This window comes from Mustela lutreola, chromosome 6 (genome assembly GCF_030435805.1).
Source record: "Mustela lutreola isolate mMusLut2 chromosome 6, mMusLut2.pri, whole genome shotgun sequence".
In the NCBI taxonomy this organism is placed as follows: domain Eukaryota; kingdom Metazoa; phylum Chordata; class Mammalia; order Carnivora; family Mustelidae; genus Mustela; species Mustela lutreola.
In genome coordinates this window covers 50,196,329-50,211,861 of record NC_081295.1, presented here as the reverse complement: position 1 = coordinate 50,211,861, position 15,533 = coordinate 50,196,329, and the positions used below count along the sequence as shown (strand labels likewise).

Below are 15,533 nucleotides of genomic sequence, written 5' to 3'. Positions count from 1 at the left end.
CATGTAAACAAAGAAAATTCATTAATTTTTATTAATATAAAGGAGTTTTAAGGCCAGGTGTTTGAGAACTGCTATTCAAGGTCACATGGAAATGGCAATTTTAGTATGAATTCCTCCTAAGATTGATTTGGGGAAGGAAGTGAAGGGTTAAATTCTCTCATTCCATCTTGCAGTATCTGTTATACTCTACCAACAGAAGAACATGAAAGGTATTTTTTTAAAAAGTTGGCTAACATTCATCCTTCTAAGCTGAAGCCAATTAAGAGAAACTAATCTTACTTTTTATCATAATACATTCCTGTCATGAAGACAACATGGAGCCATATTGCCACACTGATAATTTAATACAACACAAATGTAGCATACAGTAGTGTTAGTGGAATGAATACTTTAGTAAAGAGGTTCTAATATAAATTATATATACTATATTATATGCCTCTGAAAAATCCTGAGATAAATCTATTTGATTTTAATATAATTTCCGAAACTTGTTAAGCTATGGGTTCCCTTTTCCCCTAATATCATCATCTTAATGCAAAACATATTCTTTCAAACACTAGTATGATTAGCGCTAAGAAAAAAGCATTTAGAAGAAAATTTACCAAATTAAGAATTTTTTAAATTTTATTTATACTTTTCTCCAATCTTCCCTAAAATAATTTACTTAAAAATAAAATTTAAAGGAAAACTACAATATTTATAGGGTCCCTTCTAGTTCTTGTATGTTATTATTCTAATGTGATTTCTTTACATTGATCTAAGTTCCTTTCAAAAATTTTACTTTCACCATAAGGTTCATTATTTATTAACTTTAGTTTTGTGATTATCCTGTTTTTTTGTAAAACAGGGTCTTTTTGTAAAATACATTTCAGCTAGCGAACCTGAAAATCCTTATTGGGGAATCCTTATTGAAGAATTCATAAAATATTACGAATCTACTTTTTCAGACTTAAGTCTTTCGTTGGTGATTTAGTATATTTTTCAAAATCGACTTTTACTTTAAAGTTAGAAGAAATACTTTCAGTTCTTAAAATCCTCAGGCTTTCTGGCTTTTGAGACTTTCTATAACCTGATCCCTCTGCTGGAAACCTTTTCTTACCTGTCCACCTCCCCACTTTATTCTCCTTCATGTCTCAGTCTATACCTCACTGTCCTCCATGACCTATAATAAGACCTCTGTCCCTTTTTGGACACCCTATCTTTTTGTTTCCATGGCACATTATACTCCTTCCCAAAACGTTCTTTTACCCCCACTCATCAGGGCTCTGTGATACTTTTATCATATTAATTGTTTTTAATATATTTTTACATCTAAGACTCACTGGGAATCTAATGATAGTTACAATCCTCTGCCTAAAAAACACAGATACAGGCCCTAACTCTGTCTTGTCATTTTGGAGGTTCCTGAGACCCCTGCAGTATCCTAAGATTGCCAATTTACTTGTCCATGACCTATATTAGAAGACATGGGATTAGATCTTATTTACCTGTCTACCCAGCACCTAATGTAGTACTTGTAGTTAAATATTTGTTAGGTAAGTGAACACATGACAATATGCAGTAACTACTGACTTTTCCTATTCTATCTAGCCATTAAACTGTGAAGTTCTTAAGGTCCAGGATCCCAGAGCCCAGTTCCACACTCTATTTCCTCTCACTCAATACGTTTTCCTTGAACAGTTATTATACCAATGATTCCCAAATTTGCATCTATAATCTATACTTGCATATCAAACTTCTTTAAGCAACTCTTTTTGGAGTCCCAAAACCTCCTGAACTCAATATATGCAAAAATGAACTCATAATCTTGTCAACATCCCCCACTCCCAAAATATACCCTACCTTGACAAACGACACCACCATCCATCCAGCCTCAAACCAAGAAGTCACATTTTTTTACATTGCCTATTATTCCCTTCCACATCATTCTTAACATCCGAGTAGTCACCAAGTTCAACTGATATTCCCTTCCAATACTTAAACTCTTTTACCTCTATAATAATGATCCAATTCCAAATCATCTTTGCAATAAACTCCCATTTTTTCCACATCCACTCATACCTCCTACACCTCATTCTATATATATATATATATATATATATATATATATATATAATCTCTTCTATTCCAATCTGTTCTCTATATTGCAATCATAATGCCCTTTCTAAAACCTTTATCCGGTGAAGTCATCCCTACGTAAAACACTTCAGAGACTTTCCTTGCTCTTTGGCCATCCAATTCCTTAACATGGTCTACAAATCCTGAAAGGCATGTATGGTCCACTTGTACTTTGCTCCATATGGCACATTCCCAACCCTACATGCTCTAGCCCCTACTTTTCATATTTAGACATCCTGGCCTGCCTTCAGGTTCTTTACCTACACTCTCTGTCAGGCTTTTCCCATGCGGTACACTCTCTACCTTTCTCCACATCTCCTTGCCCAAACAACTCTTTTATTGTGCTTCAGATCTTCCTTCCAGTGTAACCACCTTTTCCCTATACTTTACCTCTTGGTGACTTTTCCGTAACATGTACCAGTTTATGATTATATATTTAAAAGTTTAATGATTTGATGCTTTTCTTCTTAACTTCACCATTAACTAGAAGAGAGTAAGAACGACGTTTTTTAAAATTTAATGCTTTTCTTCTTAACTTCACCATTAACTAGTAAGAACCAGGTGTTCTTTTGGTCCCAGCTGCATCACATACACACATTCATATATACACACTCACCTACCCACCCATCCATTCAATACACACTTTAACAACAACAACAATAACAAAAAACACTGATGAAGACTTTCTTTTGCTACCTTTTAAAACACTATTCTTAATGAATATTATCTATTCAGATAGATATCATCTATATCTATCTATATTATCTTAACTATTCTTAATGAATATTATCCACATCACTATGGTCAATAGAATGTAGCAACAAAAATTTTAAGAAAATGAAATGGTTCAAAAAAGGTTAAAATGGTTCATTTATGGCTTTACATGTATAATCTTTAACTTCCAAAGCAGTAAGAATACCATATCTTTAATATTCACTTAAGATTTTTAGTTTCAATGGACTTTCATTTGTTTATGCTAATAAATAACAAAAGGAAATGAAAATTACAAGGGAAGTCAGAAGTGATATTGTAATAAAGCCCCTTATCCAAAACATCTGTATTTGGATTCTCGGTAATTGTTGTACACTATTACTTGGAAAAAACAAAACAACATCCTCGATTCTAATATACTGATTACTTTCCATGACCAGTGGTGCTTTAAATTTCTTAAGATATTCAACACATAAAAAGTATGACCAAATTATTATAAAGTTAACCCTGATAAATCTTAACACTATCATAGCTAACATATACTGACTGCACTCTAAATGCTGTCGTGTTGTAAGTTATAATATAAAAGTTCAGCTCATTATTTTAACAATCCTAAGAGATCTGAACTAATACTATTATTTCCATTAATAAATTATCATGCAGTAAAATAAAACAAGGTTCCTAAGATCACACACATTTAGTGGATGGTGGAGGTAGGAGTCAAACCAAGACAGTATATGTAACTCCAGTCCTCATTCACACTGCCATAGTACCTATTGCCTTAAATATATACATTTATATGTATATATATTTCAATATTGAAGCTAAAAAAATACTTTGAACAGTTTTCAACAAAGACATTAAACTGAGACAGAAAAAGGAACATTCTAAAGTTCATTTTCACTACTAAGCAAACTGCACGAAAGCACAAATTCCTACAGGTAAAGGATACCTATAGGTAAAATAGCTAAGGATAGAAAATAAAACTACAGTAATAGTGTGACAAGCCTAAATAGTCTCTCCCACGATGGCTAAAGGAAATCAGTATGATCAACCCTACCTTTCTCAGTATTTCTAAGATTAAAATTTTAAACTCAAAGTTAGAAGTAAGGTTTAAACAGATTAAACAATCAAAGAATTAATACCACAAAATTTGATTATTCTTAAAAAATAAGAATAATGTATATTTATCAGTTGTGCTCCAGTTTTTAAATTTTCATAAACATTTCCTCTTCTCTCCCATTCAAGATACATGAGCCTGTTTTATGGATGCAAATTCTGATGCGATCCCATGGAGATTCACTCCTACACCAGGGGGTTAGTCAGTCAGAGCTTTGCTAAATTTCTCATAACCCCACCCCCACCTCCAATCCCTTTTAAGAATCATTTGATATGGTAACATAACAACAGTCTTTGGGTTAACTGTCCATAATTAATGGTTAAAGTTAAAACCTGAATTATAGGTATTTCTTTGTAAATATGTTATATCTATTGCAGAGGTCAGCAGACATTTTCTTTTCTTTTTTTTTTTAAAGATTTTATTTATTTATTTGACAGAGAGAGATTACAAGTAGGCAGAGAAAGAGAGAGGAGGAAGCAGGCTCCCTGCTGAGCAGAGACCCAGGACCCTGAGATCATGACCTGAGGCGAAGGCAGCGGCTTAATCCACTGAGCCACCCAGGCGCCCCCAGCAGACATTTTCTATGGTAAGTATTTTAGGCCTCTTAGAGACAACTATCTGTCGTACATACATACTTTTACCAACTCCTTAAAAACGTAGTAACTTTAGCTTCAGGGCCTTAAAAAAAGTTTCCTACACAAATTACCTGCAGCAACCATAGTTTACCATTCCTATCTAAACAATTGGCTCTATCAATATTTCCAGTAGCAGGGGTAACAGAATTCTGTGAAAGACATAACTCTGTTCATGACTTCTCCATCTTGGTCCAAATCATAAACCTATATCACTCTTTTCTCAGGCTGATAAAAAACATTTCTAGAATTATCAATTACAATTTGAACAACAGGATCCTCTTCTGAAAATGTGAATTACAGCAAGAAAGGAACAAGAAAAGACTGAGTGCGATCTTTGAGTAGTTTACTTTCCTGCATCTTCAGTTAAAACAATCTGCTGCTGCTTGCTTCGCTACTTCATATAAACAGTGGTTCTTCCCGTCCAAGAGAAATTTGCCATTGTCAATGTAAATTACTGTTAAAAGGTAAATTTTATCAGTGAGGGGAAACATAAAAAATATGGAAGCCACTGCATTCCACCAGACATCCTGTCATTAAGAACTCCTACTCAATTTTTAAAGAAAAGGTCAGTAGTTTGAGAGCTCTCAAGTCAAACAGTCTAGGTTTAAACTTGCTGAATGCGGGGGAAAACATTTAGTCTACTACTCAATATCCTATTCTACAAGACTGAGACTGCCAAGAAGTCACCACCTTGGGAGGTACTCATAGTAAGTGACATAGGAGTTGGCTGTCACTTTTTTTTTTAAAGGATTTTATTTATTTATTTGACAGACAGAGATCACAACTAGGCAGAGAAAGAGAGGAGGAAGCAGGCTGCCAATGGAGCAGAGAGCCCGATGTGGGGCTCCATCCCAAGACCCAGGGATCATGACCTGAGCCAAAGGCAGAGGCTTTAACCCACTAAGCCACCCAGGCGTCCCAGCTGATTTACCTGTGCGATCTAGAAATGCCAGTCCTTTTAGCATATAACTAAGAAGTTCCTATGAAAATAAGATCCACCAAATATCTGATACTACTACGTCCTGAACACCTGATTGGTTCTAAAAATGTCAGTTTTTCATATCTGTTTTCTCTAATTTGTTCAGATCTGAAAGGCTAGTTACTTCGCTCCACTACAGTTCTGAGTTCTAAAAAGTCAGCTAAATGGAATACAATTATTATTATTATTATTTTATTTATTTACTTGACAGAGATCACAAGTAGGCAGAGAGGCTGGCAGAGAGAGAGAGGAAGGGAAGCAGGCTCCCCCTGCTGAGCAGAGGGCCCCATGCGGAGCTTGATCCCAGGACCCTGGGATCATGACCTGAGCCAAAGGCAGAGGCTTTAACCCAGTGAGCCACCCAGGTGACCCTGGAATACAATTATTTTTACAACTATCCTAATGTAATAAACAAAACCACAAATTTCAAAAACCTTTTTTATTAGTCATTTCTAAGCCTATTTTTAAAACCAGATCTCAAATTCTCAAAACCTTCAACCTGTAATTATAAGTCTCTTATCATTGTTACAAAGTAAATGTTAAAATTACATCTACAATCTTTAAAAGGAAGTTTACATTTTCTGAGCATTTTTAAAAAACTTTAATAGTTTTCCACATAGAAAAATTACAGAATACTTTACTTTGTGCTAAGCAGTCTCAAAATGTATCCTCACAAGCAAGTAAGTTTGAGTTTTCCCCATTTCATAGGTAAAGAAAACTGAAATCCAAAGGTTATAGTTTTTCCAAAGTCATACATTTAGAAAGTAGGAGAAATTAATATTCCAAGCCCAGGTGTCCTGATTCCAAGGTTACTGTTATTCTCATTACATTATAATTTCCTTCTCAAAACTTTAGTCCCTACCCCACTATCACACAGGTCTTATAATTACACACTTAACAGGACCTACATAACCATTTCGCAAGTAAAAAACCTCTAACTATTCTCAGAAGGGCTCTTATGTGCCTAAGATTTCCCTTTAATTAGAAAAATAATAAAATTAATATAGAATCTTATTAAATTTCAAAATTAATCTTGGTGGTCTATTTACTCTTAATTTTCAACAAACATGCTTGAAAGACTGTCATCTATTCACAATTTAGTCAACCACCTAAGAATTCATTTAGATAGTAAATGGGCAAATATTATCAATTATCAAAACAAATGTGTCTTTTAAAGAATATCCACAGTGCTCTTCCAGATTTTATTCATTACAATCTGACTATATTTTGCTACCAAAAAAAAAAAAAAAAAAAAAAAAAAAAAAAAGCAGCACCTGGGTGGCTCAGTGGGTTAAACGTCTGTCTTCAGCTAGGGGTGAGGTTCCCACGCTCAGCAGAGGGCCTGCTTCACCCTCTCCCTCTACCCCTCCACCCTCTATGCTCGTGCTCTCTCCTCGCTCACTCTCAAATAAATAAATAAAATCTTAAAGAACAAAAACAAAAACCTCTATCCAGAATTCAGGTTTTCACAAACCACAAAAGATACTCTATAAAAATTAACTTAAAACACTACAAAATAACAAAATTTAACTTTTTAAAACAACAAATTTTGAAGTTTTGTTTTTAAACCAAATCATATTTTCTAAGCAAAATTTGTGCAGTAAGAAATCCTCTTCAAAACATTATTTACTAAAATAAAAAATCCAAATAGATTGTTGGTAAAATTTGTCTATCGATTTCAAGATGGAAAATTCTTAAACTGTTTATTCTTAAAATGCCAATATAAATACTCTTAAGATAATGACCAGTTTCATTTTTAGTAATGTTTCGGTTTCAAACAGTACACTCAAAATATCTAATACCACACATACAATGGCAGTGAAGTTGTTTTAAAAAATGTGTATTTCGTATGTGACATGGTGAGTGCTGTGAAGTATATAAGCCTGATGATTCACAGACCTGTACCCCTGGAGCAAACAGTACATTATATGTCAAATAAATAAATAAAAAAAAAAAAATCTAAAAAAAAAAAAAAAAAAAAAAAAAAAAAAATAATTTTTTAAAAATGTGTATTTCTCTGAGTTGCTTACAATTTATTTCCTCACCCAAAATCTAAACCACAATCAAATGGCACAAGCTAAATATTTCTTACATTTATATCATAACCTCTCCCAAGAGACTATGTGCCTCTTCTCTGTCCCTGATAGAGACCAAATGGGTCATGCCACCATGACCACAGGCCATCTGGAGTCTAAAATACATGCTTCTTTATGTGCTTTCTTGATAGTAGGCTGCTATTATCCATGCTACCACAAATAACCTAAGCTTTACACAACAAATCTCATTCCTTTTACAATTTAATTTTAACTTAAGAAGGTACATTCGATTATGTTGCTAACTACATTTTCTTAGTATCAAAAAATTCTCCAACCATCCTTTTCCTAATCTATAATCCCTGAGCTCAAACAGGCTGCATCTGGGTATGTAAGGCATGATGACTGCCTTTTCTATAGTGACCAAAGGTTCTCACATATTTCACTCTTCTATAATATAACTTTGATTTTTTAGCACACTGAATTCTCAAATTCCATACGGAAAAGAGGTATTACCATTTTCTCCAATCTATTATAAAATACTTAACAACTTTCTATATTCCATATACTCGGTAACATATATTTATTCATTCCATAATTATTAATTTTCACAAATTACTCCTAATTGTACTTCTAAGATGTCCTCTCACAAAATAAAAATTGATCACCTTTACACATTTTAAATTTAGCTCTAAAATGTTAAACTTGGTTCCTATTATATTATAGCCCTTTTTACTTTTAGATGTAATTACAAAAGCCACTTAAATATCTTAACAGAAAAATACTCAAAATGAAAAAAAAACCCAGAAAAGAAAAATACTCTCATTTTAATGCCTGACTTTCTTGAATTCAATTAAAGTTCATTAAAATGATTACACTTAGTACTCTCTTAATTTCCATTTTGCTTAATATTACAAATACCTTTCTGTCAATTCAGAAATTTATACAATATGAACCAGTATTTCTTGTCCAGAACAAGTTGTCTAGGATACAATTTTACTTGTTACAATTCTGTAGTGACATGATAGATAACTACAAAATTTGGGAAAAAGAAAAATGACGCCAGAAGACCAGAGAAGTTTCTAGATTAAAAAAACCTAAAACTCACAGTCTGACAAAGAAATTGAGTGGATTAAAAAAATGGTATTCACAGGATTTATTTAACCTAGTGCTCATTTAAATATTATTCAAAAAGTCTGTATTAAGCTGTTTAAAACATACATCTTTTAGCCAGACTGACAAGACAAAACATCTCCTGACAATTTCAAAAACACAAACTATCATGAGGAGTTTAAAGTTATACAAATCTCTGAACAGAAGGAGACAGAAGCAAGAGCCAAGCTCCATTCACATATTCCTAAATGTCATCTGATTACCAAAAGATACAAAAGCTTTATGTATTCTCTAATCTTGGATATTTCAACCATCCAAACATTTCTTAATGTTAATTAGTCCACAAAACAGTCATAGAACCACTATATAGACCACCAATTTTTTTCTAGAATTCTACCTACAATGCTTTAAAAATTATTTATTTTTGGTATTTATTACATATTTTTCTTTGTATCTTAGGCTTACTTATTTCATCCTTGGACATATAACACAATTATACTATCAGTAACTTCTGAAGGCTTAAGGCAGTCTTTTTTATGCTGTAGCTGCTATGTTCAGAAAATTACGCACACTTGTTTCTGAAATAAAACTGTTTTTCTTAAACTTTCAGGCATTAATAAAGCTATAACTGGAAACTTTACTACCATGACTAAAGTTCTAATAATAGCAAACACAAACCCTTACATAGTACTTCATTTGTGCCAGTTATCACTCACAGTATCCTACAAAATAGGGGCCATTAGCCCAATTTACAGACTAGGATAACAGACTCCTGCAGTACTATACTGCCTCATAACAGTCATGTAAAATACCACTGTGTAGTTATTGATGGGATAATCCAACTCCCCCTTATGTTCAAGAACTTTAAAATTACTGAGTAGTACAAAGAATTTAACAGGTATTTATTTCATTTAAAAATCTTTGTAAATGCTTCAAACTTCTTAAAATAATGGCACATACCAGTAGAACAACTGCATGGATAAGAAAAGATGCTTTGCCCAATTCAGCCCTTCAGCATGTACCATTTTCCTAACACATAATGTTGTTCTTGTATTGTTCATTGTAAGGATTATGAGATATTAAAGCCCTACCTTGGAGACTACCAAGCCAAGCTTACCATTTTACTGATATTCTATTAAAAAAGGAAATGAATTCTACGCACATTATTTGTCACACACACACCCCCCCCCCCGTCTCAAAATTTTCTCGGTTAGGTTTTAAAAACACCATATGATCTATCTTTAATATAAGACAGCAACACCTCATTCAAAAACTTATTTTTCTCTTAAAACTTTTTCCCTAACTTTCCATTAATCAGTATACTCTCAATACATGCACACTTAAGATATATACTTAAGTATATCCTATTCAATGTTCTTTTTTTCTGAATTTAAGACCAGCAATAATTTATGAAAACTGGACTTACACCATGGAGAGAAACATACTAATTAGAGAATAAAGAGGTAGTCTACAGTGTCCCCAAAACATGCATCTACTTCTAAAAAGATATGATATTACAACCTAAGAACAGCATACAATTTTCTAATTTGCATGTTTTCTCCCTATCTACTTTTTTGTGTTTTGAATAATCAAAAACAAAATGAAAGACCTGAGTTTTAGAGACAATTTATCCCTATTTCTAGTTCAAAATCAGATTTTCAGATTAGAAAAATTTCAATTCACTTATTTTACAAATGAGGTAACTGAGACCCAGAGAAATCCCATGACTTGCTTGAAGTAACCCACAAGCTAACTCTTGGCAGGGCTAAAAATCACAATCCTTATCTCCTGATTCCCATCCTTTCACTTGAATAGATTTTTAGTAAGTAGAATGACTTTACAAAAAGCAAATGCCACTACAAAAATTAAAATAAGAATTATATCATCTTAACAGATTAGCAAAACATGAACCCAATTCAAAAAAAAAAAAAAAAAAAAAAGCCCTGTAAGCAAGAAATGTAATCAAAATTCTGAATTTAGTAAAAATGCTTAAAAATTCTGCCTCATAAGAATGCAACCACCACTAATTAAGGTGACAACCAGACAGCAAAACTTAATAAACCAACTAAGTTCACTATTCAAACAAATAAATAACAAAACTTTCTCTTTGGTCCAAAAATTAGTAGAGTTTTCCTGTTCTACAAAAAGTTAGCCACCAATGCATGGCTCCATTTAAAAAAATTACAATTCTGATGAAAGCTTATAATATGCCCTCTTGCTTTGAAATCAACTTATATTTAAAAATGTAAAATCTGGGGCACCTGGGTGGCTCAGTGGGCTAAGCCTCTGCCTTCGGCTCAGGTCATGATCTCAGGGTCCTGGGATTGAGCCCCGCATCTGGCTCTCTGCTCAGCAGGGAGCCTGCTTCCCCTTCTCCCTCTGCCTGCCTCTCTGCCTACTTGTGATCTCTCTCTTTCTGTGTCAAATAAATAAATAAAATCTTTAAAAAAAAAATGTAAAATCTAATTAAATATACACCAAAAGAGACAAAAAAATTCAACTTCCTATTAAATTCCATTCACTGTTTAAAAATGTTTTAAATCTTTAGATGGTAATACAATCATGTTTTATCATAATTCTTATCAATCACACTTGAAAGAAGCACATCTTTTCATCTGTAAACCTTTAATAAAACTACTCTTAAGACTCTACATTCCTCTTGATCAAAACTCAATCACTGTGATTTTATTTGTAGGCTGAATCCAGATACTGATCTATGCTTGTTTTTAACCTCCCAAGTACAAATATTATACACCATCCTAAACAGCTATAATTTGTGATTTCCTAAAAAGTCAATCTGACATATAAATTATTCCATTTAAAGTATTATTCAATTTATCAGTTAATGTAGCCAGAAATTTCCGAGAACAGGTAGACATTACTGAAACCACAAACAATGATTATTATTTTATTTAACTCATCAAAACAAACTTAAAATCAATTATTAAGTGAATTCATATTCAACTGAAAGCAACTTAAATGTTTTTTTTAGGTCTTAAGAACTAATTAATAGAAAACACTATACAAGAGATTTTGCATGTGCTCACCTAGAAATAAAATTTTATGATCCTACTATTAAACAAAAATGTGCTCAGATACCTAATGTTCCAAAATGTGTTAGAGCTGATTCTCAAAAAGTCAAACTTAAGCCAAATACCCACACACCTAGATATATAGTTTGGTGGATATAAAAGTACTCTGAAATATGTCTTGTATCCAGTAGACACAGGCTGACTAACTTGCTAAATGAATAAAAAGATAAAATGAACTAGAGAACTCTAAACTTTAATGAGAATTCTTAACTGTCTAAGGAGTATTGCCAACATGACTATTCCAGTAAAAAGGTGAAAACGCTCCAAGCAAGAAAATCCACTTCCATGCAAAATAGATGGCTTTTGAAAACATAATACTAATGAAGACACTACTTATTTTCCTAAGTCTGATAAAAACAGGAAATATGAATTTTATTATTATCTGAGAGATGAGAAACCACCCCCCCAAATTAAAAATAAACACTGGTACCCCTGTTTTTACTACAGAAAACAAAATGATAGTCCTACAAACATCAGACATTCCCATAATTTGACAAGACACCATTAGTGGCTCATTTAAAAAATATATTACTAAGAGTTTCCAAGGTAAGAAAACATAGCAATCTTCAATGACAGGGTTTTGTGGGTTTTTATGAGATGCAAAGATGAGTTTTGTAAAAGGAAATGCAAAAAAGTTTTATAAAATCTGTCCAATTCTTAAAAACGGAATGTTATAATCTCTATCATTTTTTCAAGTAAGAAGGAAGACACTGAATCCACTTAAGGATTCTGTCAAATATTTACCCCCGCCAACTAAACATTGCAGGTACTTAATCTTAAGAGTTTATTTCAAACTCCATTCATTATAGCAAAGTAAATGAAACTAGGCTAATTACTACTTGAAAACTAACAAAGTTGGAAACAAACGCCGTTAAGTTTCCACTGGATTTCCTAAACCTGGTTCCCTTATTTCAATCAACATCTGTGAGCACTTAACAACCCACATTAAATCATAAAAGATTTAGACCGAAAGTTAGAGGTTCTATATCCAAACGGAACAAAAGCCATCAAAATCATGTCATGCCTTCACCTCACAGACGACATTCAATTCTCAAGTAGCCGGACTTCCCAATCGTTTCACAATCCTTCATGAAGTAAAATTATTTGTTAAAACTACCTCAAAACATCAGTTCCGAATCAGCTGCACCGCACAGATTAAGCGCTCCCCGCTCCCCACCCCTCACCCCTACCCCCCTCCCCCGTCCCCTGGCCTTGCCACTGCTCTAACTGCCCAACACACACATATTCATACAACCCAAATAAATCTGGGAGACAAGATTATGGAAAATATAAGTACCGAATACAAATACGTTACTTTCCCAGTCCACTAACAGGTCCACTTCCAGAAGACAATTCTTAGACATTACTACACATACTCACTTTGAAAACCCACAAAATTAAGAATCAGGTATTTTTCAAGCTATTAAACAATATATTCCAATATAAACTGAAAAACTTTTACTTGCCCGGTTCCGCACCACAATAAATAAAAGGGTAAAAACCAAAACTTTTCAGTGGCCTCCAGTAACAGTTTTTAACTGAAGCAGCAGCATAATAACAAGAGAATTAGCAAAATTAGAAAAAGTCTGTTAAACTTCTGGCTTTTAGAGTGTTACAGGCTTTTACACTTCTGCGAATGTGTTCTGGTAAAAGCAAGATGAGCCTCTGGCCAACTACCATCATACAGCTGAACCCCTCAAACAAAAACTGTAAAGCTCAAAATTTAAGAAAAGCAAAAGAATCGAAAGAGAAAAAAAAAACCAAAAAAAAAAAAAAAAACGCCTTGCTACGGTTCCGCAGTGGCTGAATAGCCTGCTTGTGAAATGCTAATGCCACTTCGGAGCAGTTAGTCACCAGCTATTGTGTGGGGCAGGAGAAAGCCGAGCCGACCGCGCGTGCAGAGCGAGCAGGCGAGCGAGCAAGCGCGCCCTCCTTCCTCGCGCCGCTCCCGCTGCCGCCGCCTCGCGCGCGCCCCCGCGCCCGCACGGACGCGCGCGCCGGCCCCTCCTCCTCCGGCCTTGCACTGCACAACACTCATGACGTATCTTTATTTCTAGCACATTAACAAAATATCACAAATAAATTGTCGGCAGCCCCTGCGGCCTCGGGGTGCGGGTCCCCCCGACCACTGCCCCCTGAAGCCCCCGCGCCGGCCTCCCAACCCTCCCCGTGGCCTTTGGAGCTTTCACGTTCTGGGGCCAAGTTTTTGTCTCTGTAAAAAATTGCGGGAAATTCAATTTTTATTCGACTCGGGGAAAAGTTTCTTTGCTCCGCGACGTGAATGTCTCACCAGATTCTGGTAGGTCCTGGGATGCTCCTTCCCGGTCCAGTCGGTGCGGCGGGGCAGCAGCTGCGGGGAAAGGACGCCCCGTGAGCCCGGCCCCCAGCCCCGGCCCGCCTGCTCCCCTCCCCCGCCCGCCCCGCGCCCCAGCGGGGACCCCGAGCCCCGCGCCCCGCGCCCCAGCGGCGGCGGTGGCGGCGGCGTGGCCCAGGGACGGCCGCGCGGCGGCGAGACGCGCTGGGCCGCCGCCGCCCTTACCTCCTTCTCGGCCACCTCGCGGATCAGCACCTGCAACAACAAAGCGGGGAGAGCTGAGCCCCGCGCCCCGGGCCGCAGCCCCGCCGCCGCCGCCGCCGCCGCCGCCGCCGCCCTCCCCCACGCCCGCGAGCGGCGAGCGCCGGCTCGGCCCGCGCCGCGCGCCGCCGTACCTGAGCCGCCTGCTGACAGGGTCCATCTTCCAGGAACCGGGCGATGAGGAAGTAGAGCTCTGCGCGGGAGAGGGGGACGGGGAGACACACAGGCTTAGCGGCCGGGCGGCGGGGGGCGGGGGACCGCGGGCGGAATCGCCCGGTGCCAGCGGCCCCAGCAGCCCCCCGACTTACCCGATCGCAGCTCCGAGAGGCCTTTCCTCTCACAAGACATGTTTATGGGTCACTTCAGGGCCGTCGGCGGGACACCCCGCCGCCGAGGGGAAGCGGGGATGGTGCCGCCGCCTGCCCTATAGCTGTCACTGTGTGTTCACGAGCCCAGCCTCGGCTCCACCATTCAAGCAACGGCGGCGGAGGCGGAGGAGGAGGAGGAGGAAACAACAACTCTCAGGCAGCGGCTACGGCCGCCGCCGCCTCCGCCGCGGATCCCTCCGCCGCAGAAAGGAGTCCGCCGCCTTCGCGGCCCGGGCTTGGCCCTGTCCTCGGCCCGCGCCCCCGCCCCCCGGCGCAAAAAAGGAGTGCCTCCGACCCCGCGCCCCAGGGCCCCCACACCCAGTGTGGCGAGACCCCTGCCCCCTCCTCCACGGCCAAAGGTGCGATTTATTTATTTATTTCCAGTCGGAGAAGATGTCGGAGCCGGAGCCGCCGGTTGGCTGAAAGGCGCTTTCTCTGTGGAGGCCGACCGCGGGAGGGAGGGGGCCGGGGATGGCTCCGCGGAGGGATCTGACGCACACGAAGCCGCAGCACAGGCTCTATTCAGCGGCGCTGGCTGGGGCTGAGATGGAAGTTAGTTTCTATGTAGCAGAAATGGGAAACAAATGAAGCAAAACTGCCCAAAGAGGGGAAATGCCCCGAGGATGGGTCTCACTCTCACGCGCGCACACAGACACACACGCAGAGAGCCCTCTCGCGCCGGGCAAACTCGGGATCGCGCTACCCGGCCCGAGTTGAATGATAGTGTTTGGTTTCTGTCTCTTGCCATGTGCATGTGTATAAATGCTGCGGATTGGCATCTGTGTAAGT

The 15,533-nt window shown here is 37.5% G+C and overlaps 1 protein-coding gene across 3 annotated transcripts in view; it reads right to left on the bottom strand.

Annotated features, from left to right (window-relative positions):
- PHIP (pleckstrin homology domain interacting protein) overlaps positions 1 to 14,986 on the bottom strand; it is a 127,585-nt gene extending 112,599 nt beyond the window's left edge. For all 3 annotated transcript variants that reach the window (XM_059177235.1, XM_059177236.1, XM_059177237.1), the window contains exons 1-4: positions 14,685 to 14,986; positions 14,511 to 14,569; positions 14,341 to 14,370; positions 14,092 to 14,151 (exon numbers count right to left, since the gene is read on the bottom strand). In XM_059177235.1, the coding sequence (XP_059033218.1) occupies positions 14,092 to 14,151; positions 14,341 to 14,370; positions 14,511 to 14,569; positions 14,685 to 14,724 (189 nt within the window). In that variant the 5' untranslated portion in view covers positions 14,725 to 14,986. The remainder of the gene's footprint in view (positions 1 to 14,091; positions 14,152 to 14,340; positions 14,371 to 14,510; positions 14,570 to 14,684) is intronic.
- Positions 14,987 to 15,533: the final 547 nt, after the last annotated feature.